Source organism: Alligator mississippiensis, chromosome 8, assembly GCF_030867095.1.
Source record: "Alligator mississippiensis isolate rAllMis1 chromosome 8, rAllMis1, whole genome shotgun sequence".
Classification (NCBI taxonomy): domain Eukaryota; kingdom Metazoa; phylum Chordata; order Crocodylia; family Alligatoridae; genus Alligator; species Alligator mississippiensis.
This window is the reverse complement of record NC_081831.1, coordinates 10119871-10147678: the sequence shown is the minus strand read 5'-3', so window position 1 is coordinate 10147678 and position 27808 is coordinate 10119871. Positions and strand designations below refer to the sequence as shown.

The 27808-nt window shown below is 42.4% G+C and overlaps 1 protein-coding gene and 1 long non-coding RNA gene across 6 annotated transcripts in view; one reads left to right on the top strand and one right to left on the bottom strand.

The window, feature by feature from the left end:
• Positions 1 to 16684, top strand: part of LOC132252086 (uncharacterized) — a 189180-nt gene extending 172496 nt beyond the window's left edge. For all 3 annotated transcript variants that reach the window (XR_009463812.1, XR_009463813.1, XR_009463814.1), the window contains one exon: positions 16399 to 16684. This is a non-coding gene — a long non-coding RNA (uncharacterized LOC132252086). The remainder of the gene's footprint in view (positions 1 to 16398) is intronic.
• Positions 1 to 27808, bottom strand: part of CA10 (carbonic anhydrase 10) — a 352521-nt gene that overhangs the window by 5721 nt on the left and 318992 nt on the right. For all 3 annotated transcript variants that reach the window (XM_059732087.1, XM_014601951.3, XM_059732088.1), the window contains 2 exons: positions 15556 to 15651; positions 12018 to 12090 (listed from right to left, as the gene is read on the bottom strand). In XM_059732087.1, coding sequence (XP_059588070.1) covers positions 12018 to 12090; positions 15556 to 15651 — 169 coding nt within the window. The remainder of the gene's footprint in view (positions 1 to 12017; positions 12091 to 15555; positions 15652 to 27808) is intronic.

The following is a 27808-nucleotide window of genomic DNA, read 5'->3' as shown; positions in this document are numbered from 1 at the left end:
TGTATTTTTGGAATGATTAACAAGTTTTGCCTGGCAAAGCATTGGGAAGGCCAAGAGTGTTAAAGCTTAATTACCCTTGTACCACGGAAAAGATTGTTCCACCTTGTTAAGGTTAATATATGATAATAAAGCTGCTCAATGAAGCCTGCCGTCCTTTAGTGTGCACAGTGGGAGTGAAAGCAGTGCAAGCTCGCTCAGAATGCTCAAGTCAGGGGTGAGAAAATCTGCTGTAAAGCAACTTACTGGGCTCCCCACTTTTATCATCTCCTCGCTGGTAATTAATGAGCCGTCCCTTTGTAGAAGATTTCAGCACGTGGACATGAGCCAGTGCATAATTAGAAATAGATATATCTTTTAAGAGTCATCAAAGCTGCTCAGCCCTTGCTAAGCTGCATGCATTATTGCTGCTGTATAATGTTGGCTTGATAGTGCTTCTGGCAGATATTTCAAAGCTGTAACTCAGATTTTTTTTTTCCCAGGATTCCCTCTTGAAATTCAGACTCCAGGAGTTCCTTCCTAGATCGTTTGCAAGCATGCATGCACTTAACCTTTTTAACTGTCCCCCCCCCTGCCAGTATTATGCGCTGCTGAGAAAGCTGGAATGGTTAGGTAATGGGGAAATCTCAGTTGCACGCAGTATGTTTAGTCCGGTTCATTAGTACAGCAAATGTTCACATTTAGGCAAAGAAGATGTGCTGTCAGGTTGCGGACTAAGCAATTTATTTTTTTTCCTTTCAGTCCATGAATGTGAGGATTCATATGATTAAATGTGAGGACGCGGTCAGGAAGGCTAACTGCACCTTGTCATGCATCCACAGATGCATCACAAGCAGGGCCAAGGAGGTGATCCTCCCCCTCTGTGACACTGGTCAGGCCGCAGTTGGAGTACTGCGTCCAGTTCTGGGCGCCACACTTCAGGAAGGATATGGCCAGCATTGAGAGGGTCCAGAGGAGGGTGACCCACATGATCGGGGGCAGCAGGGCAGACCCTACACGGAGAGGCTAAGGGACCTGAACCTGTTTAGCCTTCACAAGAGAAGGCAGAGAGGGGATCTGGTGGTCGTCTATAAACTGGCCAAGGGGGACCAGCAGGCAATGGGAGACTCCCTGTTCCCCCAAGCACTACCGGGAGTAACAAGGAATAATGGCCACAAGTTGACTGAGAGTAGGTTCAGACTAGACATCAGGAGGTGCTACTTCACAGTCAGGGCGGCTAGGATCTGGAACCAACTTCCAAGGGAAGTAGTGCTCACTGCTACCCTGGGGGGTCTTCAAAAGGAGGCTAGATAATCACTTAGCCAGGGTCGTTTGACCCCAGCATCCTTTCCTGCCCATGGCAGGGGGTCGGACTAGATGATCTGCTTAGGTCCCTTCCGACCCTACCTACTATGAAACTATAAAAAAAAAAAAAAAATTCACATTGACATTGATGGGAAGGGTGGAAGCAGGTGCAGAGAAAAAAAAAGTGTACTAAGATTTCTGTTCAGACTAAAGCCCCCAGTATAATGCAGGCTATTTTGAAACCATATCAAAAGGGTCAAAAATTCCCGCTCAGTTTATCAGAAGTTTTCCATGCATCACCATATTATGGTATATTTAACAAGGGGAAAAAAGGAAAATCAGGTTAACAAACCATTTATAATCAACAGATTTTAGACAAACTATCAAAGAAAAGAAGGAAGGAAGAGAGATTTTCTTTTGAAAATGGTAATTTTTTCACGTTCAGCTTTAAGAACATTATGAAGTTCATGCTAAATTTTAGCTGCAGTAAGTCAGCGTGTCCAGTTCAGGCTTCATTTTAGAGAGCTGACAAATCAGGCAGTGACTGCATTTCACCGCATTTTTTTTCCGTGTGAAAAAGAGCTACCAAAGCATGGTCAACTGTGTGCTGGCTGAAGGGAAATAAGCCATTGAGCCTTTGACTAATTCAGTTACAATACGTGTCAGATAAGCCGCATTTCTCCAGATGTCACTCATGAAATATCTAAGCTTAGTTTATTCATACTTCCCTTGACTAATACTTTGCATCGCTGTTCTACTAAAATGTTGAAACCTGCTGTTTCAATATCCTCATTTACAAAAAACTGTTGACATGAAATATCATCGCTCAATATTCACAGTATCGTTGCAGTTGCAAAACAGCCCTGTCTTTTCTCTCCTCCATTTATTGTGTCTTCCTTCTCCTCTAAAAGGAATAAAAGAGGAAGAACTATTTAAACAATCAAGTAAAAACACAAGAATGAAAGGAAATCCAAAAAACCCCCCATAGTTGCTGACTTGCAAACCCCCATAGTTACTTGCAAGCTTACATAAGTAATATACCTATTCCTCTTTGCACGTGTCAAACTCCTGCTTCAGGCAGTGGACAATCGAACGTAATGGCTGCTGTTGTGGCCAGTCCACCAGGGACATGCACAGCTGAAAGCATGAGTCGCTACAGCATGAACTAAATAGCCAAGGCCCCTCGTTAGGGATGAAGGACATTCCTAACCTCTGTAGACTGGGTTGAGAGAGAGACTGGTAAGACCCGCTGATTAGTGGGTAACACATGAGTGACCAGTTTTCCATTTAAAATCTGTTAACACTTTATTTCAGGAAAGATGGCTTTGCCATGGGCTTTCTTGGCTGAGTAAAATCTACACCCCCACCCCTTTTCATATGTGAAGCCAGTACAAGTGCACTTTCAGAGACCCGTTTTTGGACTCTACTAGTAGAGTGGAACACGTTGCCGCTCTTTCCTAGGGGATACTCAGTCACCTTTGTTAACGTGTTCAGCCTCAAATGGCCCAAAGCCTGGGGTACAAAGAATCTGTTTCCAAGCCAAAAACTGTTTCATATGAAAGTGCTAAACTACTGCTGTAGCATTACTGAGCCAGCAGGCTGTTAAATTTTAACAGCTAGAGATGAGTGAATACACCTGAGCCCTATTCATAAAAAAATATTTGCAGCACAACAATAATTTTGCTGGAATTACGGGAAGCACAGAATGCATTTTTTTTCTCACGTCAGTGATTATTTTTTGTGAGTCATCACATCTCTCTCCTTTCCCACACGAACATCCTGCACATTATTTATGAACCGCAGAGAGTGGCGCGTGAGCTCCAAATGGCAGGGATTCAGTCGAAACGGTTTCAAATTCTGAGGGCCAAGTTCTCTTTGTCTCATCCACATCTGGCTTTGATGGGATTTGAGTGGCTTAAATGAAGGCAGAATGTGTCCCAAAGTATTTTTCAAGAGACTAAAGTCAGACTTAAAAATCAGTGAAGAGCAGGAACATTGGTAACTCAAGGTTTTTTACGTCACATTTGTTTTAATTCACATGCTCTGTGTGGGGTCCACTAATTAGGACCACATACAGAGCATCCAAATTAAACTAGACATGACACAAAAAAACCTTGAGTTGCCGATATTCTACACTGCAACGTATCCTTTAGCTATCCTATAGCAAGGGATTATGTGGATGATATGGGGCCAAAGTCTCTGCTTCCAGAACTGCAAGCAATTGCCTTGGGGCCAGGGGATTTGCTCCTGTTTAGGTTTATAACAAATGTAGCCCATTGTTCTTAAGGGCTAGGGACAGAAATTACACAGAAACCTGTATAAGTGATTGGAAACTGATTCAAATCTGTAATACAACAGAAGATCAGTGCATATAAACTGCTTTCAAAATGGCCAAGACAGGTTTAGGATAACCCGGTATAGGTGTAGTATGAGACTTAACTGATTTAGAAGTTCAGTAAACCAATTTAACCTATCTCAAATCCCCTCCAGATTCAAGTTAACTCATAGTCCCCCAAAATCCTAGGCTGCTTTGCACCTCCCCTGCAAACCCCCCATTGCAGGGTGGGTGGGCTAGCCTTGGCCCAAGCTGTCTGCTCCAGCTAAGCAGGGAGGTGTGCTCTAGCACCCCCCAGCTTCTGGCCTGGGCCACTGCAGGCATGTGGCTGCATTTCCAGAATCAAAAGTGAAATCTGTTCATTTGCTTATCGGTTCAATCTACGCAGCCTAGACTAACCTGCAAAGATTGAATTGATTCAGCTTCAGGCATCTTGACTGTCTGTCCTTAGCTAAGATTGCCCTGTTCAGTTACCTTCAGACAAAAGACGTGACAAAGGCCCATGTTGGGTCAGCGTGGGGAATCCACCATCCAAGTTGTTCAGGCAGGCATAATGCATGTTAGCGTTCTGGGGAACGCGAGCGAGACACTTTGTTAGGACAGAGCAGTGGGGACTCACTTCTGCGCTTGGGGTAGATGTGAAAGGACAAGGGAAACACCCGCTGCAGAATCACTGCCTTCAGCTCAGAGGCTGCCTTTGTGTTATGGGCCTTCGTAAAGAATGGGAGGTGGGAGCACAGAGACTGCTTGCACTTTCTCTTGCCTTTGCATGCTGATGGAAGAGCCAGGCACTATCTGCCATCAATTCATTTACTATTTATATCCTTGTGCTGCCTCTGTTTGCTTCCTGTGAAGTACTGCATACTTCTGTACCATTTGTGTTCCCAGTAACTCCACAGATGAGAGCTGCAGTTAGAAGACAGTGCTGCATAGATAAGCCAAGAAGTAAATGTCAGGGCTTTCTGTGGATGTTACAATATTGAGGGTAGCAGAACAACTGAGTACGCGAGGGTTGGATTTAGAACTTGAAAAGGCAGACACAGACTTAGATGGGAGCAAGATTTTTTTATACAGGAGGGAACACGGATAATTCCTGACTAAACAGACATGACATAGAAGCAGTTAGAAGTAAGCTGTCTACCAGATTATGGGCACAGGTAGAAAGTAACCTGGGAATTGTGTGCTTGATGTAGAGCTGACTAAAGCCAGAGGAAAGTCTCCCACTCCTATTGGCTTAAGTGGACTCTGAATCAAACCCTGTACTGCCTTCGGGTGTTGGGGGCCATGCAGGTTGATCTCTGGGTATGAACGGAGGATCATGCGAGTACTGTCTGAGGTTTAAGCTGAAATGTGCTAGAAGTTCTGCTCAGTTTTTTTCTGCTAGCACTAATCAGTACTTTGCTGCATCTATGCTCGTTCATAGCGTGTTTATGGCCAGAAAAGGGGTACTGCGTGCCACAGGACCCATAGAGTGCAATTAATGGGAACAGCAGAGGTAGAGTTTGTTTCGCTGTGTCCCAGGATGGGCAAAAACAAGGAGGGATGAAGAAGTAAAGGAAAATAACTAAAAGGAAATACTGAAACATATGTGGTTTGAACTCCCATTGGAAATGAATTGACTCCAGTGGAAATCTGGCCAGAGGAAAGACTCCTGGATGTTGTGCATTATGATCAGCTTCTGTCTTGACTACTCTTTTTCCTTCCACTCATGCCCATTTTCCCCACCCTGAGTAATGATTTTCTGTTTGGGAACGACCACAGAAATCTTGGGTTTGTAGCTGTAATAGACTGCCACCCTTTAATGTGATGTCTTTATGTTTATGACTTTTATTGCAGGTATATTTACTTTCTAATGTTCAAAGTCATTCTGTGTAAGGGTTCTGTGCATCCCCTGCCAATATCCTGCTTTAATAGCTTTTCCCAGACTTTACTAGTCTCAGCATCGTTCCTATCTACAGCCCACGTTCTATTTATCTTGATCTGCTTCTGCCTCGGGATAATTCCTGAACTCATGAACCTTTCTCTATACAAATTACATTTCATTAGCTTTCATTCTCATTTACATAAAGGCCTTGACTCTGACAATTTTCTTTACAAATGGTGAAATTCCCACTCTTTCCTCTGCTTGTGCATTTGTTCTGGCGATTCTTCTAGTCCTTCTCTTCATAGGTAATACTACAAATCCTTAACTTAGCCCACGTTTTTCCTTTAAGAAACTAATCAAGCCACAGGCTTCCACTAATTACATAAAAAATGCACATATCCACCAACTTCTTGTAGTTACCAGAACTCAATTAAAATGAATAGGATCTGATCCCAATGGCATGGCAAACAACTAGGGGTGTGCGAAACGGACCCTGTTCGATTCAGATTTGGCCCGAATCAGGGACAGTGATTCGATTCGTTGATTCGGATCACTGTCCCTGATTTGATTCAAATGAATCCGAATGTCCAGATTCGATGCTGATTCAGAGAATCAGTGATTTGGACACAGACACAGCTTTAAAAGTTTTTTCTACATACCTCAAGATAACAGCGCAGCTTGTGAATGCTGTGATGCTGGGGCGGATGGAGCATCCCACAGGAGTGCAGGGGGGCCCTCCACGTGCTCGGTGGTGAACCCAGAAGTGGACCCGAAGTACTTCGGGTCCACTTCTGGGGCTGCCGGGGAGCGTGCTGGGGCGCCCCCCCTGCACCGCCAGCTCAGCAATCAGCTGTGAGGGGGCCCCGGGTGCCTCCCCAGACCCAGGAGGCACCAGTCACCAGAGCCAGGGGGACCCCCTGCGCGCTCCCCAGTGGACCCGGAAGAAGTGGTTCTGGTCCAATGCTGGGTCTGCTGCCAAGCGTGCTGGGGAGCTCCCTGTGCTTCTGTGGGATGCTCCATCTGCCCCAGCATCACAGCAGTCATGAGCCGCCTGCTACCTAGAGGTATGTAGAAAAAACATTTAAAGCTGTCTCTATGTCCGAATATCCGAATCGATTCGGAGGGTTCCGATTCGATTTGGAGAGATTAAAGGGTCATCTGATTTGATTTGCATTTAGAGATTTGGCCACCAAATCAGGCCAAATCTCTGCCATATCCAATCAGGGACTGAAGCTTTCCACAGCCCTACAAACTACCACTAATTACAATGGGCCCTTGAATCTGGTTAGCTAGGGTTCAGATAGTGATACTTTATGGGTATTTCACTTTTATTTAAGGCATGAAAATTGCTATCATATCAGATCATATATTTAATATAATTCCTAAAAAGGGAAGTACAACCTGGGGAACCAGGAGGATTCTGAATTCTACTCTTGGCTCAGAAAGTGAGCTTGAACATGTCACATCACACCAAACTGAGAAAAGCTGTCTGTAATTTTGGATGCCCAGCATTAGACATTTAGGGTCTGAAGTTTTCAGAGGGAAACTGAAAATCTGAAGCACTTATTGCTTATAACTGGAGCTATGAGAACTCAAGACTTCTGAAACCTAGTCTTGAGACATTTAATTGTGGTCTGTGAAAACCTGAAATCTCAAACATTTTAAACTACTTTAGGAAATGCTTGTCTCAAGTTCTATTTGCAGGATCTGTGAAAGCAGGGACATGGATTTATGTCACCTCAAAAGGAAGTTTAGCATTAAGGCTAGGGACAGGAGTTACACATAAACCAATTTAAGTGATCAGAAACTGGTTTAAACTTGTAATAGAACAAAAGTTCAGTGAACATAAACCAGTTTCAAAATGGCTGAAACTGGTTTAAGATAAACCTGATGGAAGGTAGTATCAGACTTAAGTGATTTGGGTCAAACTGGTTTATGCAACTTCTGTCCCAGACCCCTTCCTGGTTTAAGTTAAATCACAGTCCCCCAGCATCCCAGCATGCATTTCAGTCTTGGGCTGTACTGTGCTGTCTACTTGAGAGAGCAGGGCTGGCCCTGCCCCTCTGTTCATCAGCCAGCGCTCAATACCCAGGCTAGAAAGGGATGGGGGTGGGAAGCCTGGCTGGGGACAGCAGCTGGTCTCCCCCCCCAGACAAACCCTGGGAGGGTCTGAGAGGGGCTTTAAGCCCCCACTTCCCCAGCTCAGTGTGCTGCCCACAACCCCTGCTCTCTGTTTGAGCAGGGTAATTGGCTCAGGCAGGCAACAGCCTGAGAGGGACTGTTCCCCCACAGGCAAACCCATCTAGGGTCTGGGAGGGGCCTTAATCTCCCCTTCCCCAGCTCAATGTACTGGTGCCATTGAGCCCTGCAGGACCAGAATGAGAGGTGGAAGGTGGTGGCAAAGACCCGGCACAATCATGACATGTATGTGCTGGAGATGGAGCTAAGGGAACAGGAAGAGGTTCCAGACAGCTTGGGGGTTGCATACGACTTGGTCAAAGAATGCAGAGAGCCAGTGGTGACACGTAGGGGGTGCATGGGGGTGCACATGCACCCCTGACAGCCAGCATTCCCAGGCAGGGCGGGTAGGCGAGAGCACAGCATTCCCTCAGAGCGCCAGCCGGGGAGTGGCGGAGCCAGGAGAAGTGATCCCTGTAGCTAATTGTGCCCACCCAGAAGTGCCAGTGGTGCTCCCAGAAATGCCACTGGTGTGCTGCTGCCACTTCTGGGTCAGTGCGATCAGCCATTGGGGGACAGTCCCACTGGTCGGCGTGATCGGCCATCGCCCTCAGGATTACATAAGACTTATGCAAAACTTTGCCTTGTCTTTTTGGTGTATTACATTCCATTTTAAGTTAGATTAAGTTGCGTTTGGTCTCACTGTGTTTTACTGGGTTGTATCTTAGCTTAGGCAAAGAGCTTTGGTTGTTCTTCATGTGTGTGCTTGAGATTGCAAAATGCTGCGTTCAATACATGCTGGCTTCAGAGAGAGGCTTTTTGTGCCCCCCATTGATTTAAAACTCCCACCCTCCAGCAGGATAGCCTTGGGCTGGTGCCTGGCCACATTCTCTCTGCTCCAGCAGAGAGGGGTGAGAGCTGTTTGGAGGGTTTCTCTCTCCTCCCCTTTGGCAGTGGCTGGCAGGTGTGCTCTACCACCCCTCCCCTCTCTCCCCCTGGGCTTCTGGCTTAAGCCACTGCAGGCATGTGGCTGCATTTTCTGGTTCAAAAGTGAATGTCTATCCAATTGTTAATCGATTCAATCTGCGCAGCGTAGACTAACCTACCAAGATTGAATCAATTCAGGCTTTTTGAATGTCTATTCGTAGCCTAGGTGCTTAGTAATAAGTTAGGCAAGTTCTTCCTTCTGGTTGGAGTCTTGGCATCAACTTCAGTGCATCACAGGAAGTCCACATTTCTGCACAGACTCCTTGGAAGCTAAATTTCTGGTTTTATCCAACATTGTGGGAATGTGTGGGCTCCTCTATCAGCAGAAGTGAAAACTAATATGGCACAGCTAGTTTAAAAGGAAAGAGAACCACCTTTTGTCCCTCAGTTTAAACAAGAATATTAAAATAATTTTTCTTTCGATCTTTTCTTTAGAGATAGCCTCATAGTTCTTGACTGTTTGGTCTGTTTAACAGAACAGCCATTTCAATCCATTCAAAACCAATTCTTTGTGTAGAATTGCAGGCAGATGAGTGAAATAGCCACATAAGTGGGCCATTTATATCTATTTCAACCATTAATGTTTTCCTGCAGTAGAAAGCCTTTTTTAACACATTTTTGCCCTTGGTCATAATTTGGAACAGAAAATCTCTTACTCTTTCTTCTTAAGCCACTGTTTTAATTTTCCTATTTACTGTACCTGACTTTGTATCTAATTTGATCTCAAACTTGGCCAGACTCCTATTGAAGTTACTGGGATTGGCTGTTTTTAGTAACAAATATTGACTCTGGGTAGTGAATCCTTAAAGTGTAAGTTAAATTTCTGACTGTTTAAAAGCAGTATAGAAATCCTTGTACTATATGAAATAGAATTAGTTTTCAGCAATGGCACTATAATCCATCATATAACACAACTGCAAAATTACTTTCAATAACATTTTCACATTCCCAGTCTGCACCAACCACAGATTCAGTTGATACCGGTTATTGCAGGAAGTAAGCTCAATGTACTGCAATACACATTGACCCTATGCAGCTAGTTTCCTACATTTTAACAGATACGTGGGTTAATATTCACCACCATATACATTTTAAGAGTCCAATTATTTTTGACTTTGCAGCCTAAAAGCACCTATCATGTGTTTCTATCAGAATGCTTTAATCTATGGCTTTTCTCCATTTAGCAACTCAAAATGAATGGACAGAGCTGTCAGAGACAGAAAATAAGAAGTACTTGATGGGAGGTTGTGGAACATGCTGTCTATTTACTCTAGACAGTAGTGCGCACGTGCATGCATGTGTATGTGTGTACATCTTAGCTCCTCCTTTCCCTACCCAGAAATCAGCATTTTGGAAGAGGGTGAACAAGTAAGAGGAACATATACACACTCCCCTACTTACCCACAAAGCATCCTCAGACAAGTAAATACAGGGTCTTCATCGAGTCCTTGTGCACTTTTAAACTTTAATAACTTAGGTTGTGCACAAGGACTCGATGAAGACCCTGGATCTCAGCTTTTTCTGTCCTATGATTCCTCCATTAAATGTGTTCTAGAGGCAGCAACAAGTAGGTGAAACTGTGACTAGATGAAGCTGTGTTGTCAGGGTATTGTAGGGCAAGAAGTCAAAAAAACCCCATACATTGGGTCCAAACCCTTGCTGCTTCCATGAAGGAGTGGAGGATACCTTGCTTCCCATGCGAATGATCTCATGAAAAATGTGTCATGGGAATTTAGTAATTGCTTCTGAAAAACACCTCCATGGGGAGAAGATTTTTCAAGTGGCCTCTTTAACAGACCAGAGATGTAGCAAGATGTAATGGCTGGAAGCTGAAGCTATAGCAATTTACACTGGCAAAAAAGGTGCAAGTTGTTAACAGAACTAACTAACCACTGGCACCACGGACCATGGGATGTGATGGATTTTCCATCATTTAAGATCTAAATCAAGGCCCAGTCTCTTTCTAAAGATGGGAGTTATTGGACGAGCTTTTATGGCCTACGTGACACAACAGTTCAGACTAGGTGATTATAATGGTCTCCTTTTTGGATTAAATCTATTCGTCTTTCTATCTTGCCCTCCCAACCTCACAGAGGAGAGGGAAAGTAGGATTTTTATGGGACTAAACTAACCTGTCCCTTAGTAAGGGCACCTGCATGTTGTAAATAGATATGTAGAGGAGACCCTCCCAACTGTTCATACAGAAATTTTAGATCAGGTGAATTTTGTTACAAACATAAAATTCAGAAAAGTATATTGGTTTTTCAGGTCAAATGAGTTTCCCAGATACTAAATGTTAAATTTAAAATTGACCCCGAGCCTTCGAAAAGTAAGGGACAGTCAGTCTACGGGAGCGCAAAATGCGGTGGAGCCCGCTTAAGTGACTTGTTCAAGGTCCAAGAGCTGAGAACAGAATCCAAATTCCCCGACTTCCACCCCCCTACTCTGTTTACAAGATAGCACTCTAATTTTCATGGGAAGAGACCAAATATGGCAAGATGGAATAAAAACCAATGAAAAAGTCCTAACGATTGTTCATGGAGTAACACAAATAGATGGAGATTCAGAAAGGTCTGCTCCATTTTTCAGTTTTGCAAGGGAATTCCCCCCAAGTCTAAATTAAATTTCACCTGGTTATTGGTCTGATCTCGATGGCTAGTCTCAAGTGAAGTGAGTATCTAACAAAGAAGATAGGGTTTCTAAGAGAACAGGTTCAGTTTGTCTAGTCAAGTGATATTTAAGCTTGAGTTTTCCCTGGGTTCAATGTACTAATACAAAATTACTGAATGATATCTGTTAAAAGTATTCCGAATTTGAATACAGGAAAGAGTACCTATGCTCCTGACCCCCTTTCATGTTAATATTAATAAAAGTAATAACAACTTGGTAGAAATATCAGCTTTTTTAAACACAATAAAAAAGGAACACCTGCTGAATATTTGATAATATGGGAAACACCCATATCAAAATCAAGTAATGACAAAGAGTAGCTGTAGGTAATATTTTCTCCAAGTACCCACTGATATCATATAGCCCAGACTGTTCCTTCTGTAACTTTCATTATCACCGGTGCCGTTTCCCTTATGCTTCCATGCCAGAGTGTAATTCTTAAAATTAGGCTGATTAATTGATTGCTCTTTCAAACACAAAATAAACTTTGAGTTTTCAAAATTCATGGTAGGAACTGATGACTCTGTCAGGCTCTTACATGTAAGTCGAAGTCCCCAAATTCAGCACCTATGATCACCGGCCATGTAAGTGTCATATTTTTTGCCTAAAAAAAGCATCTTTCCTAACCTCGGGTTCATTAATTATATCCTTTAACATTACCTATATACAACTGTTAGCTACCGTGAGTGAAAAGGAACTTACTTTTATACGTTATTCTCGTTATGGTGTCTCTGTTTAGCATACGATTTAGAAAAGGATTTGATGATTCAGATACCTATAGGGGGAAAAATGTTTAATGTCAAAAACTTTTTCATGACAAACATCTCATTCCAGGAAACAAAAAAAATCTGTTTTCTGCACTGATGTAGATATGAATAGGAAGTCAGATATGTGATTGCTATGCAGGAAGCTGACATTTATTTTTAATTCTTGTGGGCAGAAGCATCATCAGCTAAGGTCAGATGTCTCTTAACAGAACTGATCAGAAAGTTTTCACCCAAGAAGCGAAAGCTGGAGAAAAGATTAAGAGCTGGGTGAAAGGTGAAAACAGGGTCTCACCCCCATTGTCTTAAGTGGGATTTTTAAGCTCTTGCTTGGTGTCCTTGCATGGAGTATTTTATTCTCTAGTGTTTATGGTCGGATCTATGCCTGGGTCTGTTCTGTCAGACCTCTAGTACCATAAGCATCTCTTCTCTTCCTGTTGTATCTATTTCTATTCTATTTTTTATTTATTCAGAAGTACTTAGCCGCAGCAGCAGTAGTATTTAATACAGAAAATAAATGTTAACAGCAATATTATTAAAATACATTTTATGAGTGAGATTTCCAACAGCTGTAAATTAGTGTTAGGCATTTTGCCTCTGCTTTGCATGTTAAATGACTTACCTTTCAGAAATAAATTGGTGTCACTTTGTACCCCCCGGCATTTGGGCATAAGAGGGAAGGACAAGGGTCAAATACAAGACTTAGAGGCAGCAGTTACTACAGGGGGCTGTATACAGGTAATTGCATGGATCAGCAATTCATTTTTACTATTTAGCCAGGGCGATGTTACTGCACTGCAAGTAGCAGAGCAATTATTGATAAGTAACTAAGCTATCAGATGTTGTCACTTAGACCCTGCCCTCTAATGACCTATTGATGCAACTTGCTTGTGTAGCTTAGCTTTCTAGGTAACCTAATCATTTTTAACTCCTGTCCAGGTTGGTCTGACTCATAGTATCTCTTTTTTAGCATCGGGTTGGATGCTGTGGTGACACATGCAGCTTTTGGAACTGGTTTGAGAGGCTGGAAAGATTGTAAGATGCAATATATAACTTGGAAAAATAGATGGAGATAGTCGTGAGCCAGAACCCCTGTTTCATATAACCCCCCCCCAAGCTCTGGAAAGGTTCAGTTTCGGATCCTTCCCTTCAGAAAGGAAGTCTCTGATATCCTAATAATTCCCAAAATTATTTTCTCTCCTCCTGCTGGACCAAGCAAGGGACTCTGCTCCCAGAATAAGCAGCATTAGGAGATGGCCGATCCATGACTGAATGACTAGTGTTTGGAACAGGATTTGGTGCCTTTTGAGGTGGGCGCGGTGGTTTTATTCAGGGAAAAAGTTTTACCTTTCACCTTTTAAACGTTCAGAGATGTTTGGTAGCAGATGCCATGTTCCATACATGATTATTTTGAGACACGATTTTAACTTTGGCAATCTAAGCAACGTGTTTCCACTGTATACTGGAGATTATGTGATGGGAAATATTTGAACAAATGCTACACAGTTATTTGCACAGTTCTGAAATTTTGGGCTGTGTGTAACTGCTTCAATTCCATCCCTTTGCAAGATCTTCACCTAACTCATTGGGATCATAGCACAGTATACAGGGGATGAAAGCAGTGGTCTGAAGATCTTTGTAATAAATGCCTCAATAAAGCTGTACAAAGGTAATTGAAACACCCAACTTGCCAGGATGGCTGGTGAAAAGGATATTGGGTCCTGAGGTTGCCGGTTGGTGAGTTGATTCTTACAAATCTAGTTTGAAGCGTATTAAATAGTATTTTTCATAAGAAAGCACGTGATGTACAACTCCTAGGAATGTGGGCCAGGTCCTTTGGCACTCAGAGCTTTGCTTTTCTAGCAGAAACAGATGACAGTTTTTACATGGAACAATTTTTTTCTTTGTTAATTTACTAAGGCAAGTTGGGGGGAGGGGATGTACATATATTGCCCTCGGTTCCTTAGATTGGGGATAGAAGAGGAATCTAAGAAGGTTTGAATAAACTGCAAGTTCAGAGTCTAACACTAGGACCCCCGCTACACATTGTAGGTATTGCACAATTAACTGGTTAATCATGCAGTTACTTTGAGACCAGCTACAGGTGCAAAGTAGCTATCATATGATAAAAAGCCCCAACCAGCTATAAAGTAACTTTATAGCTGGTTGCTATTGAGCTTTAACATGCACAGGGTGCCCCTGTGTCTCGAAGCCTGCAAGCTGGCAGGGTTCCCAGGCACAGGGGAGCCGTGGAGTCCTGAGGATTGCAGTTGCAATGATCCCCAAGGCTTGGGGGTGCGTGAAACTCCTGGGTCCACATGGGGCTCTTGGTCCCAGCTGTGTCCCATGCACAGCCAGGAGTGAGAGTCCTGCGAGTCACAGGGCACTGGGTCCCAGCTGTGAGGCTTTGCATTCAGCTGTGACCCAGAGCCCCGTGAGCTGGGACTCTTGGTCCCAACTGCAGGCGAGGCATATCCAGGACCCAGAGCCCATGAACTGTGGGGAGTCTGTGTCCCGGCTGTGCCTGAGCTGAGACCAGGAACCTGTGGGGCTCTGTCCTGACTGAGCGCAGCCCCCATGGCCAGGAGCCTCCTCAGCAACAAGGGCTCCCAGCGGTAGGCGCCTGCTTCTTGCAAGTGGAGTGGGGAGCCCAGGATCAGCTCCTTGCTACACTGGCAATAAGGCGCAATTGGATCTAATGCACAATCCCACACCTGCGCCTCCTGCCATGCATGCGTGGTGTGGCAGAAGGCACAGTTGTGTGCATCATGCATCAGATCCAATTGCGCCTTATCCTGCGCATGTAGAGGGGGCCTAGATGTGGGTGAATATAAAGTGTCTTTCTGATTCTGAATCCTACACCCAGGAGTACAAAGGCAAAAACTTGGGAAATAAAAATATGTTTTTCCAACAGTGCGAAACCCAAAAGGTAAAAGACCATTAGATTTGCAGCATTCTTTCAGGTTTGATATCTGAAATGACACTGGTAGAGAAAATCATTTGTTGATTTTTAAATGTAACAGCATGCCTCTAATGTGCAACACACTCTCCCCCTCCCTCCCCCATCCCTTGCCCTACTAGAAAAGGTTTAATTGTAATTAAATGCTTGCTCTTGCATCTCAGCAGCCAGAGAAACTGCAGATCTGCAGAATAATAACTTTTCTGTCATAGCTATAAATTGCTCTGACTGCTGCTTAATGATATCAGACGTGATTGTTTCACTCTCGCTTATCCTCCCCTCGCCTCTCCTTCCCCAGCCGCCTGCTGTCTTCTCCATTAGGCTGCAAGCACCTTGGAGCAGGGCTTGTGTTTCTGTCACATTTATTCTACTACCAGCATCGGAGGCGGGGGTCCTCCCTAGGCACAACCATCACGCAATCAGTAAGGACTAGTTCTATGTCTGAAATCCTATTAGTGGGGAAAATCCCGATTTTGGTAGTGCGCACATTAGGTAATGATGAATGTGAAATACTTACTTTCATAAATATAGAAACTACCACCAAGCCATTTGGACTCTTTGCAGCCTCTGTGACATTTGTATACAACTCATGGTTATAGTGGATTAGTTGAACCTAAAAGATGGGGAGGGGGAAAAATGATGATTAAACAGTATCACATTGTGCGTTATTTAAATATACAAATGCTCCCATTGATATAGATGCTTCCTTGTTTGTATTAGGATCCCCACCATGCTAATAAAATGTGTAACTGCAGTTTCTTGGAGGTTTGTGTAACATGCATGATTTTAATAATCTCGGTGACCATCTGGCTCAAATTGGCACAGCATCATAGTATCATCTTCTAAACTGTCAGTAAGTGAATTTTCACATATTAAGAAACGAACTGCACTGCAGGGGCTGGCAACATTTCCCTGCTGCAACAATATTTGTGCCACAGGCATCGCATAAAATGTGCTCTTCGGCTTCAAGTCAAACTTGGAAGGGGGCTGGAGCTGAAATACTGTAGTTAACTAATATATGGGATAGAGAGCAGGAGACGTTGAAGCCAACATTTCCAGATTCAAAATACTAGTGTCTGCTGGCCAAAATTTTCCAAATTGGGTCCCCTGAGTTAGGTACTGATTGTGACACAGCTACCTTTGTTCTCCCTTCTTCCTCCATCACCTCTCTGCTGGCTAATGGCATGAATTTATTGCATTTCATCTTAATTTGGAATTTACATTTTTGGCAACAGAGTCCTAGGAGCAGGGATTTTTCTGTCTTCCAATATATTTTTCAATTGCCCAGCAGAATGGGTCGGAAATATAATCGGGGTCACTGAGCAATATTATAATATAAATCAACGGCCTGGTTTTTCAGAGCTGAGGAACAATTGCTGCTCGGGATGAAGTCTGTGGGAGCTGTGAGCATTTAACATTCCTGACAATCGGATGACGTGTTTCGATGTCTAACTTCAGGCAACTGTGACCGGAAAATAAGGGCCATCGCTCCAGCAGTTTTGAAACAACCGCAGCTTGACTTCTGAATTGAAACCAGAGATCTATTTCCTGAACCTCAAAGAGCCACATCATGATTTAAATTGAACTTAAAGGAGGAAAAAAAATCCAGTGGTAATTACTGAGAAGGAAAGAAAATAAAGTCTAAAAATAAGTCATTTTTAAATCCTTGACTGAACTTCCTGGGATTCACTGTTCACTAATTGGTGTGATGTATTGAGACAGGTACTGAGCATTATATAATAATGTACTAATAATGGATCTTTTTAAAAAAAGGTCAGATCCTATTAAGGGTGAAATCTTCATCCCTTTTGCAAAGCCAGAAAATGGCATTAGCAACTGGGGAATGAACCTCTTCCCCAAGATCAAGTCGGAAAATTAGAGAGGCACTTCTGTAGCTTGAGGACAACACTAGTGGCTACCACTGGTTTGGTGTGGGAGCTTTGAGTACAATAAAACGGCAATGAAAATGGTTCGGGGGCTGGGGCACACGACTTGCGAGGAGAGGCTGAGGGAACTGGGATTATTTAGTCTGGAGAAGAGAAGACAAGGGGGGATTTGATAGCAGCCTTTAACTTCCTGAAGGATGGTTACAAAGAGGATGAAGCTGGACTGTTGTCAATGCACCGCACCAAAAAAAAAGCTGCGTTAACGTTTTTGGGCGGTTTATATTAACGCCCGTGTTGTCTACACGCACCCAGTAGTGGCAGGTGACAGAACAAGGAGCAGTGGTCTCAAGTTGCAGCAAGGGAGGTTTAGGTTGGATATTAGGAAACATTTTCTCACTAGGAGGGTGGTGAAGCACTGGAACAGGTTACCCAGAGAGCTGGTGGAATCTCCATCCTTGGGGGGTTTTAAGGCCTGGCTTGACAAAAGCCCTGACTGGTATGATCTAGTTGGGGATGGTCTTGCTTTAAGACTTCCTGAGGTCCCTTCCAACCCTAATTTTCTGTGATTCTAACTTGAGCTGGTGGATTCATGCAGCTACAGAACAGTGTGGGCAGGTGGAAAATGCCTGATCTAAGGATTTACATTTTAGTGTCAGAATTATAGCATCCAAATACTTGGCCCTAACACCAGCACAGGCAATGTGCAGTATCCCTTAACAAGGGGGGTTTGACTTCTACTGGTAAGCTACTCTGACTTCTACTCCATTACAGTAGTGTAAATCTGGATTTACTCTACTGAAGCCAGTGGGATTATTCTGGTTTCATACCAGTGCTAATGACATCCCACATAATGTTGGCTGAATTCAAATCTGAATTTTGAACCTAAAGTAACTTTGAAAAGTATTTCTTCTTACATTAAAAAATCCTTGACTGCATGAAGAACATATTCCATTTGGTTTAAAATGTCAGCATACTATCGGTTTCCTCTCCTGATGATTCTCTTGAACCCTACAAAGAGCTCATATCTTCCACAGACAGCAAAGAAGTTGCTCCACAGCAGGTTCCTTGCCCACCCAACTCATAAAATGATCACAGGCAGGAAAACAGAAAAATCTCATTAAAATAGGGTCCGGTCTCTTCCTACAATGGACAGGAATTTTGGACCCTGTAGGACAAGGAGGATACACAGTAGCAAGGATTGCTGCAGTAAGAGTTACCTGTTTCTATTATGTGGTGTGTGTACTAAAAATAATACAAGTAAAGTGTTTTTTGCCACCCAGACACACATGTCCATCAACACATATTCCAGCAGCAATCAGGGTCATGGAATCCATTTCCAAATCAAGCATAACCTTATCCCACTGCTACCTCATCAGTCACAAACTGAGGAATAAATTATTCATATAAATATTGGGAAGTATTCAGGTATTTCTGTTTCCTAAATGCTCCTATGATTGCAAAATGTATCCTGTTATGTGCAAATCATTCAGGAGCTGATCTTTCTGTCATTCTTTGTATCAAATATCCCTCCCCCACAACGATCCATAAAGATACGGTCAGTAAGGGGTACACACTTGTTCATACATTAGGATGATCAGCACAGTATAAACTTGGAGGGGGGGGGAACAAGTGGAATTTAGCTGTAGTAGCTTCAGCAGTTTTGAAATCCTCAGTTTTAACATTAAAATCTCGCACGTAATTTAAGAGATCTTAATGCACGGGTCAAAATAGCTGACAGAATGTGCTAATTTCTGTTATTTTTCTCCTCTGCTGGATTGTGACCTTTTTACATTGGCACAGTAGGTATTTTTTAAAAACAAGGGAACAAAACAATTCAGAACGAAGAGGTAAAAATGTCAAACTGGGCAATGAAGTCATCTACTGAGCTTTTGACAGTCAGCAAGGTTGAGGGAAACATTATCCATCCTATTGTAGTTATGTTTTCTAAAGGTCTTGTGAAGAATTAATGAGAGTTTTCACTAAACAGAACCAGAGGTTACAGACTCATTAGTCATCAGTTGTGATGTTACTGAACTTTCATAGCATCTTAGTCCTTGGGACTGTGCCTTTGCTGACATTTTTTAACTTGGTAGCATTTTTATTTGCTAGCATTCACTCCAGCTGACAGAGTCAGCCAATGAATTCTTGAGTAAATAGGTCACGCAGACTTCTTTACATAGAAGTTTCTTCTGTACTAAGTATTTGAGTGACCTAGGTCATCTTTTATTGACCTAACGAACCAAATTGCAAATGCAAGATTGGCCAGAATGAATAAGCTGAAGACAGAATTTAAGGGATCAAGACTGAATGAAAGGAACTCCTGGCGCTAGCATTGTCGCTGCAATCATGTACACCAAATGGCTAGCTGCAATTGCAGGCAATCCATGGAGTTCTTGGATGAATCAATAGGCTTGAACTGATGAGACATTGGTTGTCTATTTAATTTATCTGCCGTTCTCTACTGAATCTTTTCTTCCTGCAATACACTCTGGGAACATTTACATGTGCTATTAATTCAAAGTAGGCTTACTGTGCAGTATTTCACTGTCTTTATTTTGCTGTAATATTTGACCGTGCAGTAAGCTGACCTGGGAACATGTCTACATGTGCTCCCTCCTGGGAGCAAATTTGCTTCCAATGGGAGCAACCCAGTACAGTGCTGCTCACGCCCTGCTCTGCCCCCTTCCCTTGGTGCCAGCCCAGGGGCTGGAAAGGGGCACAGGGCTGGTTGCAGTCCCAGTGGACACAGGGCCAGGAGAGCCTGGATTTCCTGGCTCCATCCACATTGGGAAGGGACCTGATGTGCACAGGGCCAGGAGAGAGCCGCCCCTTTGCTTGTCTCCCGGAGCAGCTCCGTGCTTTGCAGAGCTTGTGGCCCCGGGGAGTGAGCTGGATGACTCCCAGCCCCTGCTAGTTTCCCAGAGCAGGTAGTAGCTAACTGTGCAGTAGACTAATTTACTGCACAATAAACGTGAGCATGTGTAGATGGTGATACAGTAAACTGTCTTGTGTAGTCGCACCCTCTGATCCTGAGGAATATCTGTAACTGCTCGCTAGAGAACTCCACCATTTGACAGCAGTGTTCCTAATGCCCTTTTCCATAGTCTCGCACACAGGCAGACTTGCCCTCCTTTCCGGTTGTTCAAATTGCTTGTGTTTTTGTGAGAGACTATATACGTATATTTAACACACACACACAAGCTTCCAAACTTGCTAAAAGTCAGAGTGGTTTAAACCACTGCTTTAATAAAACAGAGGTTGATGAATAATATCTATACCGTGAATACCGCCAATCAAAAATGTGCTCCTTTTTTTCTGTAACTGAATGCCTAACATTAAAACATTTTGAGCAGCTCTACTAGGAAGGGGTTTTGATGATCCACCTTTCCAGGACAATAAAATAATGACAAAGGCTATGGTGGGAACAATTAATCATGAGTATCATTGAGAAACATGATTCAACAACAAGTAAAATAAATATCGAATAAAAACCATTAAAATATTCAGGTACCATTTATTTTCCACAAACAACAACTCTGCGTGTCAAAACACGAACTATACCAATCACCTGACAATTAACAAGCCAAGTTAGATGAATTTGACTCAAGAAGCAGCACTGTATATGTCAATTAACATTTTGTAAACCATTCATTTTGCTCCCTTTATTCACCAAGCATTCTTTAACACACAGAATCCATTTAAATGAGCAGTCTCTGAACGCTCTTCTCAACAACATGAACCAAACACAGCATCTAAATAAGCAGAGGTAATTTCCCCTAACAAAATCATGCTGATAAGCAATATGGCTAAAAATGTATTGCTAACTAGAGTTTTGATTCTGCTTCTTGACTTCTATAGCAAAGCTCCCGTAGAATTGGGTCTTAAGTGGTCTCATGTCATTAAACTGCTCGTGGTTCTTTTGATACTAATTCATCGGACATTTTAATAACCAAACTGCCGTAACTTTTTAAGACAACTCTATTTAAAACCATTTATATGGGTCTAAATTCACCTAACTGATGGGGGGGGGGGGGGAATTGAAGTCATTTAAATTATTTTGCAATAAAAGGAATCCATGGCATTAAAAACATTTTTGTAAAAGGAAACTTTATTTTGAGGATCTACAAATGTGCTTGCTTCCATAACAGGGTATTAACTTCTAAAAGCTACTAAACTGCTTCAGACATTAGCTGTTTCCCAAAAATGTGAAAACAAATATAACATAAGCCCTGTGTGTGCAGAGGGAGGTGAGAGAGAGAAAGTCAATGAGCATGTACACACCAATTTTGCAGGGCTTTTTTTTTTTTTCTTTATGGAAGAGACCGAGATAATTTAATTAGGCATCTCAAACTTTCTGTAGAATTTGTGAGTGGGCCAAATGCTTGTTAAATTCTGGTTGGTTCAAGCAGATGCAGGGGCTACGGAGAGAGTTTTCAGCCTCTATTTTCAAATAATCTTCAGCTTCATCCTTTAAGTAGACTGTTTTCCAGGAGCTGCAGATGAGAGCGTGTTGTGTGAACTGATTCAAATGCTGCTGCTCTTTGCTTTGCTGTTGCCTGCTGGTTTTGAAATAGTCTGCTTCTTTCAATTAGTCAGTGTAAGAGGCAACTGCAGAGACATTTTGAGTTCTGGGAAACAGAAGCATTGTCAGGGCTGAGGATTTGTGCCATTATATAGCTGCACCCGTGGAAAAGCACTGGTATTATCTCCAATAAAGGTACCATGTATGCCAGTGCAGTTTCCCTGGATTTCTACTAGGGTTAAACTCCATCAGTGCAAATAGCTGTTTATCCCCTCAGTGCTATGTGTTTGTGCTGCTACAGCCATACAGATGTCTAGGATGAGGCTAAATCTCCAGTGTTGACAAGCTCTCACTCTCAGCAGCTGCAAATGACTCTTACTGTAATTTCTTGCATCCTGTTCACTGCGCATTGCACGGTTCTGTCATTCTGGCTGTTCTGATCTGTTCCCAACTCCTTTGTCTTAAATCCCTACATTTACTTGCCTAACAGCTATGTTTTCCCCCTGAAATTCTGCTATCAAAAATAATGGTACAGTCATTATGAACACCCTAGCCTAGAGCAAGGCGGAGGAAGTAGTAGCACCGAACGGAAGTTGTAATTTGGCGTTTAAGCCTCTTTTTGGACTTCTCCCACGTTGCACGATCTTACCCACAAAAGTGAATGTGGAATGGGAACTAATTACTACAACAAACTGTATCATTTAAGAGAGCTTTAACAGAGCTTTTACATCTGTTGTATTAGAAATTCAGGAGCAGCCAGCGTACGAGCTATTTTGAAAATGTTGAGGCAATGTTCACGGGGGCAGGTGCTGTGTGAGCATGACTATTATGCAAGTAAACACAGGAGATGTGGCTAAAAGGAGGATGGATGCTTCCCATCATTAAGTATAACAATCATGACAGCCAGTTTAGAAATTTGGTGTACTGGATAACACAGGAGTAAGCGCTTCATAAAGATAAAGCAAACATACTGTCCAGTAGTTAAATGCGATATATTACTATGGCTTAAGAAATCTTCCATGCCAAATTCAATATATAATCACCCCTTCATGAGAACAGCAATGAAAACCTGGAATAACACATGTAAGAAATTAAGCTTGTACCCATCACCTTTAGCACCTATGCAAAATATTGAAATTAATCCTAATAATTTATTAGAATGTTTTGATATCTGGTAACATATTGGTATCATATGTTTTGGGCAGATATTCAAAGAAAAAAAAATTTCTTCAAAAAATCTAAATATAATGTACCGCAGGTGACATTAAAATGCCAGTTTCCTAATACCTGCAATTGAGACATTTTTCAACACATTCCCAAAGAAAGGTAAACCTCAGTAGAAATCTGACAGTTTCAGAAAATATTAGTCACAGGCCTATTGTCTATGTTATATAAAGACATTTTAAATAACCCTGTAGAAGAAAAACACTGTTTATGACAAAGTGGGTTAATGATACTGAATCAGAAATTAGTGGTGAAGAATGGGAGGTCATATGGTCCTCATACACCCATATGCACGATAAAAAAAGACAATTATTTTCACATCCGATATTGCTGGTATCTCACTCCACTTAAAATTAAACATATTTATGGGACAGGAGAAGGCAAATGTTGGAGAGAGTGTTGTCAGTTGGGAGGACTCTACCATATATGATGGACATGTCCCAGAATTAAATTGTTCTGGAGGAAGGCTGGAGACATGGCAAGGGAAAGAACAGGATGCCAACTATCGGACAACCCCTTAGGCTAGGGACAGAAATTACAGATAAATCAGTATAAGTGATTGGAAACTGGTACAAATCTGTAACACAACAGAAGTTCAGTGCACATAAACCGCTGTCAAGATGGCTGAAACTGGTTTAAGATAAGCCTGGATGGATGTAGTATGAGGCTTAACTGATTTAGGTTACATTCATTTATTGAACTTCTGTCCTGGAACGTCTCCAGGTTCATGTTAACTCACAGTCCCCCAGCATCCCAGGATGCTTTGTGCCTCCCCTGAAAACCCTCCCCCCTTTTCCCCAGGGTGGATGAGCTAGTCTTGGCCCAAGCTGTCTGCTCCAGCCGAGCAGGGGGACATGCTCTAGCACCCCCTGGCTTCTGGCCCAGGCCGCTACAGGCATGTGGCTGCATTTCTGGAATCAAAAGTGGATGTCTGTTTACTTGCTTATCGGTTCAATCTATGCAGCTTAGACTGACCTGCAAAGATTGAATCAATTTAGTCTCAGGCTTTTTGACTGTCTGTACTTAGCCTTAGCGCTCCTACTAAACCTTCCTGAGAATTCTGCAACATAAGCAGTCATAAAAAAAAATGATCACTTATTTTCTAGCAGCTGCAATAATTACAACTGCAAAAGCCTAGAAGAGAAGTATAAAATCACTGACAAGCTTCCCTGTCAAGCTTTTTGAAAACATAGTGATGGAAAAGCTGTCCTATCAAGTTAGTGTTCTCTGGGGGAGAAGGAAAAATATTCTTCCTTGGAAATTTAGTGGAAATGTCTGGAATCTGCTAAAAAGAATCTATTCTTGGCCTTCAAACAAGAACATTTGAGAAACTTTTTTGAATATTGAAGGAAAGTAGGAATTCTGTGAGCTGACATTTAAGAACAAATTTGGAATAAATTTAAAAGCAGACAACCAGAATATAGTGAGATTTGTACTATGCAGAGTTTTAGGGAAAAAGAAGGGGTCAATTCTTATATAGATACAAAGTAACACAAAACTTAACACTGACAGAAACATAATGGGCGCAGACAGAAGTGACAATTTTTGTCTGATCTGGCCACAGAAAGCAGCTTATAGCCGTGACCAAACACAAGTGCATGGTTACAAACTGCTTAAAAAATGGCCGATTGGGTGAAAATCTGAATTGCACGAGTGGTTAGATGAACGCATTTTAAAACAGAGCATCTTCTGCAACTTCTGCCTGCGCTGCCTACCCGCCTTGAGCTGGTTTTGGAATGGGTGGGGGGAAAGGGAGTGGAGGGAGTTTGGTCTGGGACTTTTTCAACCCCTGCTGGAGGGTGGAGCTCATGTACTGGAGTCCCTCTGAGCTGGGGTGGCTCCAATTCACCCATCCCACCCTCCAGTACTGGCTGGTGAACCCCTAGAACAAGCTGCTTCTGCTCCCTTTCCCCCGTCCTGTTCTGAAAACTTTGCAGGCTAGCAGGGGCCACTGCTAGGGGCAGCCAGCAGCTAGATTCCCCTTCTCCCTGGAACCAGCAGTGAATGTGCATTTGTTCCAGGGGATCATTGTAACTCAGAACCCTTCCTGCAAAGTGTTCTTGGTTACAGCGGGGCGTTGCACTTCTGTCTGCACCCCTAAATAAACTGGCAGGACTGAAAGGAAGAGAAGAAAAGAACACAAGGCCAGTGTGGACTTTGACTTGGGTTAAGGGATCACTGTTGATGGAAGATAAATATCTGCCTTTATGTACTAGAACAGGGGACCGGGTGTATCTTCACATCTTAAATCTGTTATTTGGTAAGTTGGATTCCGGAATAAATAAAACCAAAAAAACAAAAAAGCAACTAAACCCACAGGAGCTGTGTTAGAGCACAAAAAGGTTTCCATGGTATTTTGGAAAGCTCTGTCTGTGCTTCAGGATGTTAGGGAGCCAAAAAAATAACACCTGTTATGAGGCTCATCCAGGAGTTTGTGAAGATGCTGTTTTGTTCAGTCATATTAGCTTTAAAGGCCTCAAATGAGCCAAAAATCTGAAGGATTACTGTGCGCCCTGCTTGTGATTGATGTAGTTGTATACAGGGGGAGTGCCCGGGGCCCTAGCAAGCTGGCTGTGTCTGTCTGAGGAGAGATCTTTGTCTGGAGAAGTCTTTTCTTTTGATCCAAAAGAGCTAGGAAGTTAAAAGAATTGTTAACCTTCAGGATACAATGTAAGGCTTATCTATTTTTTTGCATTTTCCCAGGAAGAATAAGGTGAAGTAATTTAGGTGACTGGGGGGGTGCATCTACAAATGCATTTACTGCGCAGTAACTTACTGTGCAGTACGCGGTTTTTATGCCGGCGCCTAAACACGTGCAGGCATTGCAGTGCAGTAATGTTGTGTGTGGACTGACTTGGGATTAAAGTTAGTCCACACACACAAGGTTACTGCTGTAGTAAGGCGTCTACACATGCCTTACTGTGCAGTAACTACTCAGGCAATGAATTTGGTACATTTTCCCACTGCACTACAATTTTATTTATTAGCTTTTTCTTCAAGGATGAATATACAGGTTATTTCTTTTTGGTTCCTACCTAGACTTTGTCAATTCTATTGTGTCCCTCATGGAAAAGACCTGTTAGAGAAGTCAAACTAAAGCAGTATATCCTTGGTGTAGAATTGTATAGCGTGATTTCGAGAAGATCATTCTCAATTTGCATCCTCTATTTTCAAGGAGATTTCTACAGATCTTTGCAAAATACCCATCAACCCCTGTAGGTTTCATAGGCATTAGGGCTGGAAGGGACCTCGAAAGATCATCGAGTCCAGCCCCCCGCCCAAAGGGCAGGACGTCAGCTGGGGTCATAGGATCCCAGCAAGATAAGCATCCAGTTTCATCTTGAAGGTGTTCAATGAAGGCGCTTGAACAACCTCCGGTGGCAGGCTGTTCCAGACCTTGGGGGCTCGGACAGTAAAGAAATTCTTCCTTATGTCCAGCCTGAAACGATCTTGTAGTAGTTTGTGACCATTCGTCCTCGTCATCTCTTGGGGCGCTCTGGTGAACAAACGTTCCCCTAGATACTGGTGGTCACCAGTATCTAGGTTTAATATTAATATGGTTTAATCCTTATTAAGTGCAAAAAACCTTTTCCACAATGGGTGGTGTGGATAGGTTAAGCTTGTTGAAAATAAAATCTTGCTTTTTGAGTGATGGCACTGTTTCTTTTTCTTTAACAAACTTAAAGTGAACACTGCAAGGAAAATCCCTTTCGGTTCAGTTTTGGCTGAAGTACAATACAGAATCTTGTTATACACTATCGATTTTCTTTGGAAGATTTCCCCCCCCCCTCCCCATCCTCCTCCACCTCCAATGGATTAAATTGCCATAATACAATAAAACATAGTTCTTTGTTTTCCTTGAGCAACAGAAATTGTTTTTCAGGGGGAAGATAGGGAATTAAGATTAATTACTTTCATTTTAGTTGATGAAAATCCAGAATGTGCCCTTGTTTTGCTGCTCAAGAATGTGGACCAGAAGCAGACACAGCACTTTTTAGACATCTAAGGTTGGCAGCATTATGAATGCTGGCATGATTTGACTACGATATATTAAGGCTAAGCTTTTATTCATATCCCCTGCACTCAGTAGTTCATATGTACAGCTCAAGTCTGAGGCTTCCTTTTTGTGAACTCACATGAGTGACATTAAAGATCCGATTTTGGCTATTGCAGGGAAAATGGCCTAACTCCCTCACCCCAGTTGGCATGTGTGTATGTGTATCTTTATTATGCATTACATTTTGCCGGAGACCAGCTCTGTGCTCAAAATACTCATTGTTCTTATATCAACCACTGCTCCTTCTGAATTCCAATAGACTACCTGCTTGGGTTTCCTCTTGATCCTGCAGTCCAATTAAATATGTTGCATTGTGGTTATATCTAGTTTAGGGTACACTTTCTACTATATCTAATATACACAGGCTATATTAAACTATCTAATGTACATAAGGGATCCTGTTATAAATGTTAAATAATTGCAAGAGGATCCTACAGGTTTCCATAGCATTGTGATTTGGAGATATGGAACTGTTAAACTGGTGGGATTTAAAATACTACAGGACACTGCACACACCCTTGTTCTTACTGTTGTTGGGAGTACTGGAAATACCCTTTTTCTCATAATTGAATATATATAGATCTTGATTTCTGAATGCCGAGGAATCTGAGGGAGGAAGTAAGTGGCAGCAGAGAACCACTAATCTGTAACATTTTCTTACACTGTGCAACCTGATAAACAGTTGGGATACTTGATGCAGAGTGAACACAGGATACATTATCAGCCCAGCAGGAAAGGAAAGCAAATTAAATTGCTCTGGAAGACTAGTTAAATGTTTGTTTTGATGCAAAGTCATTGCAGTCCGTGACTAAGTTCTCATTAAAGAAAAATTATATATTTTTATACATGAATTTTATTAATAGTGCTTAAAGGAAGAAATGGAACTTGAATGCATTAAGGAGTCCAAAGAATAATCAAACGTAATGAGTTAAAACCAATTAGTAATAACACGTGAGGCTGTCATATCTTAAAATACAGATGTTACCACACTATTTTTAAAAAAAACCCAGGCCCTGGAAGAGGCAGAATGTCAGATATTTTTGTAGCCTTCATTTTCTGGATTGGGACTGGAAATCTGTTG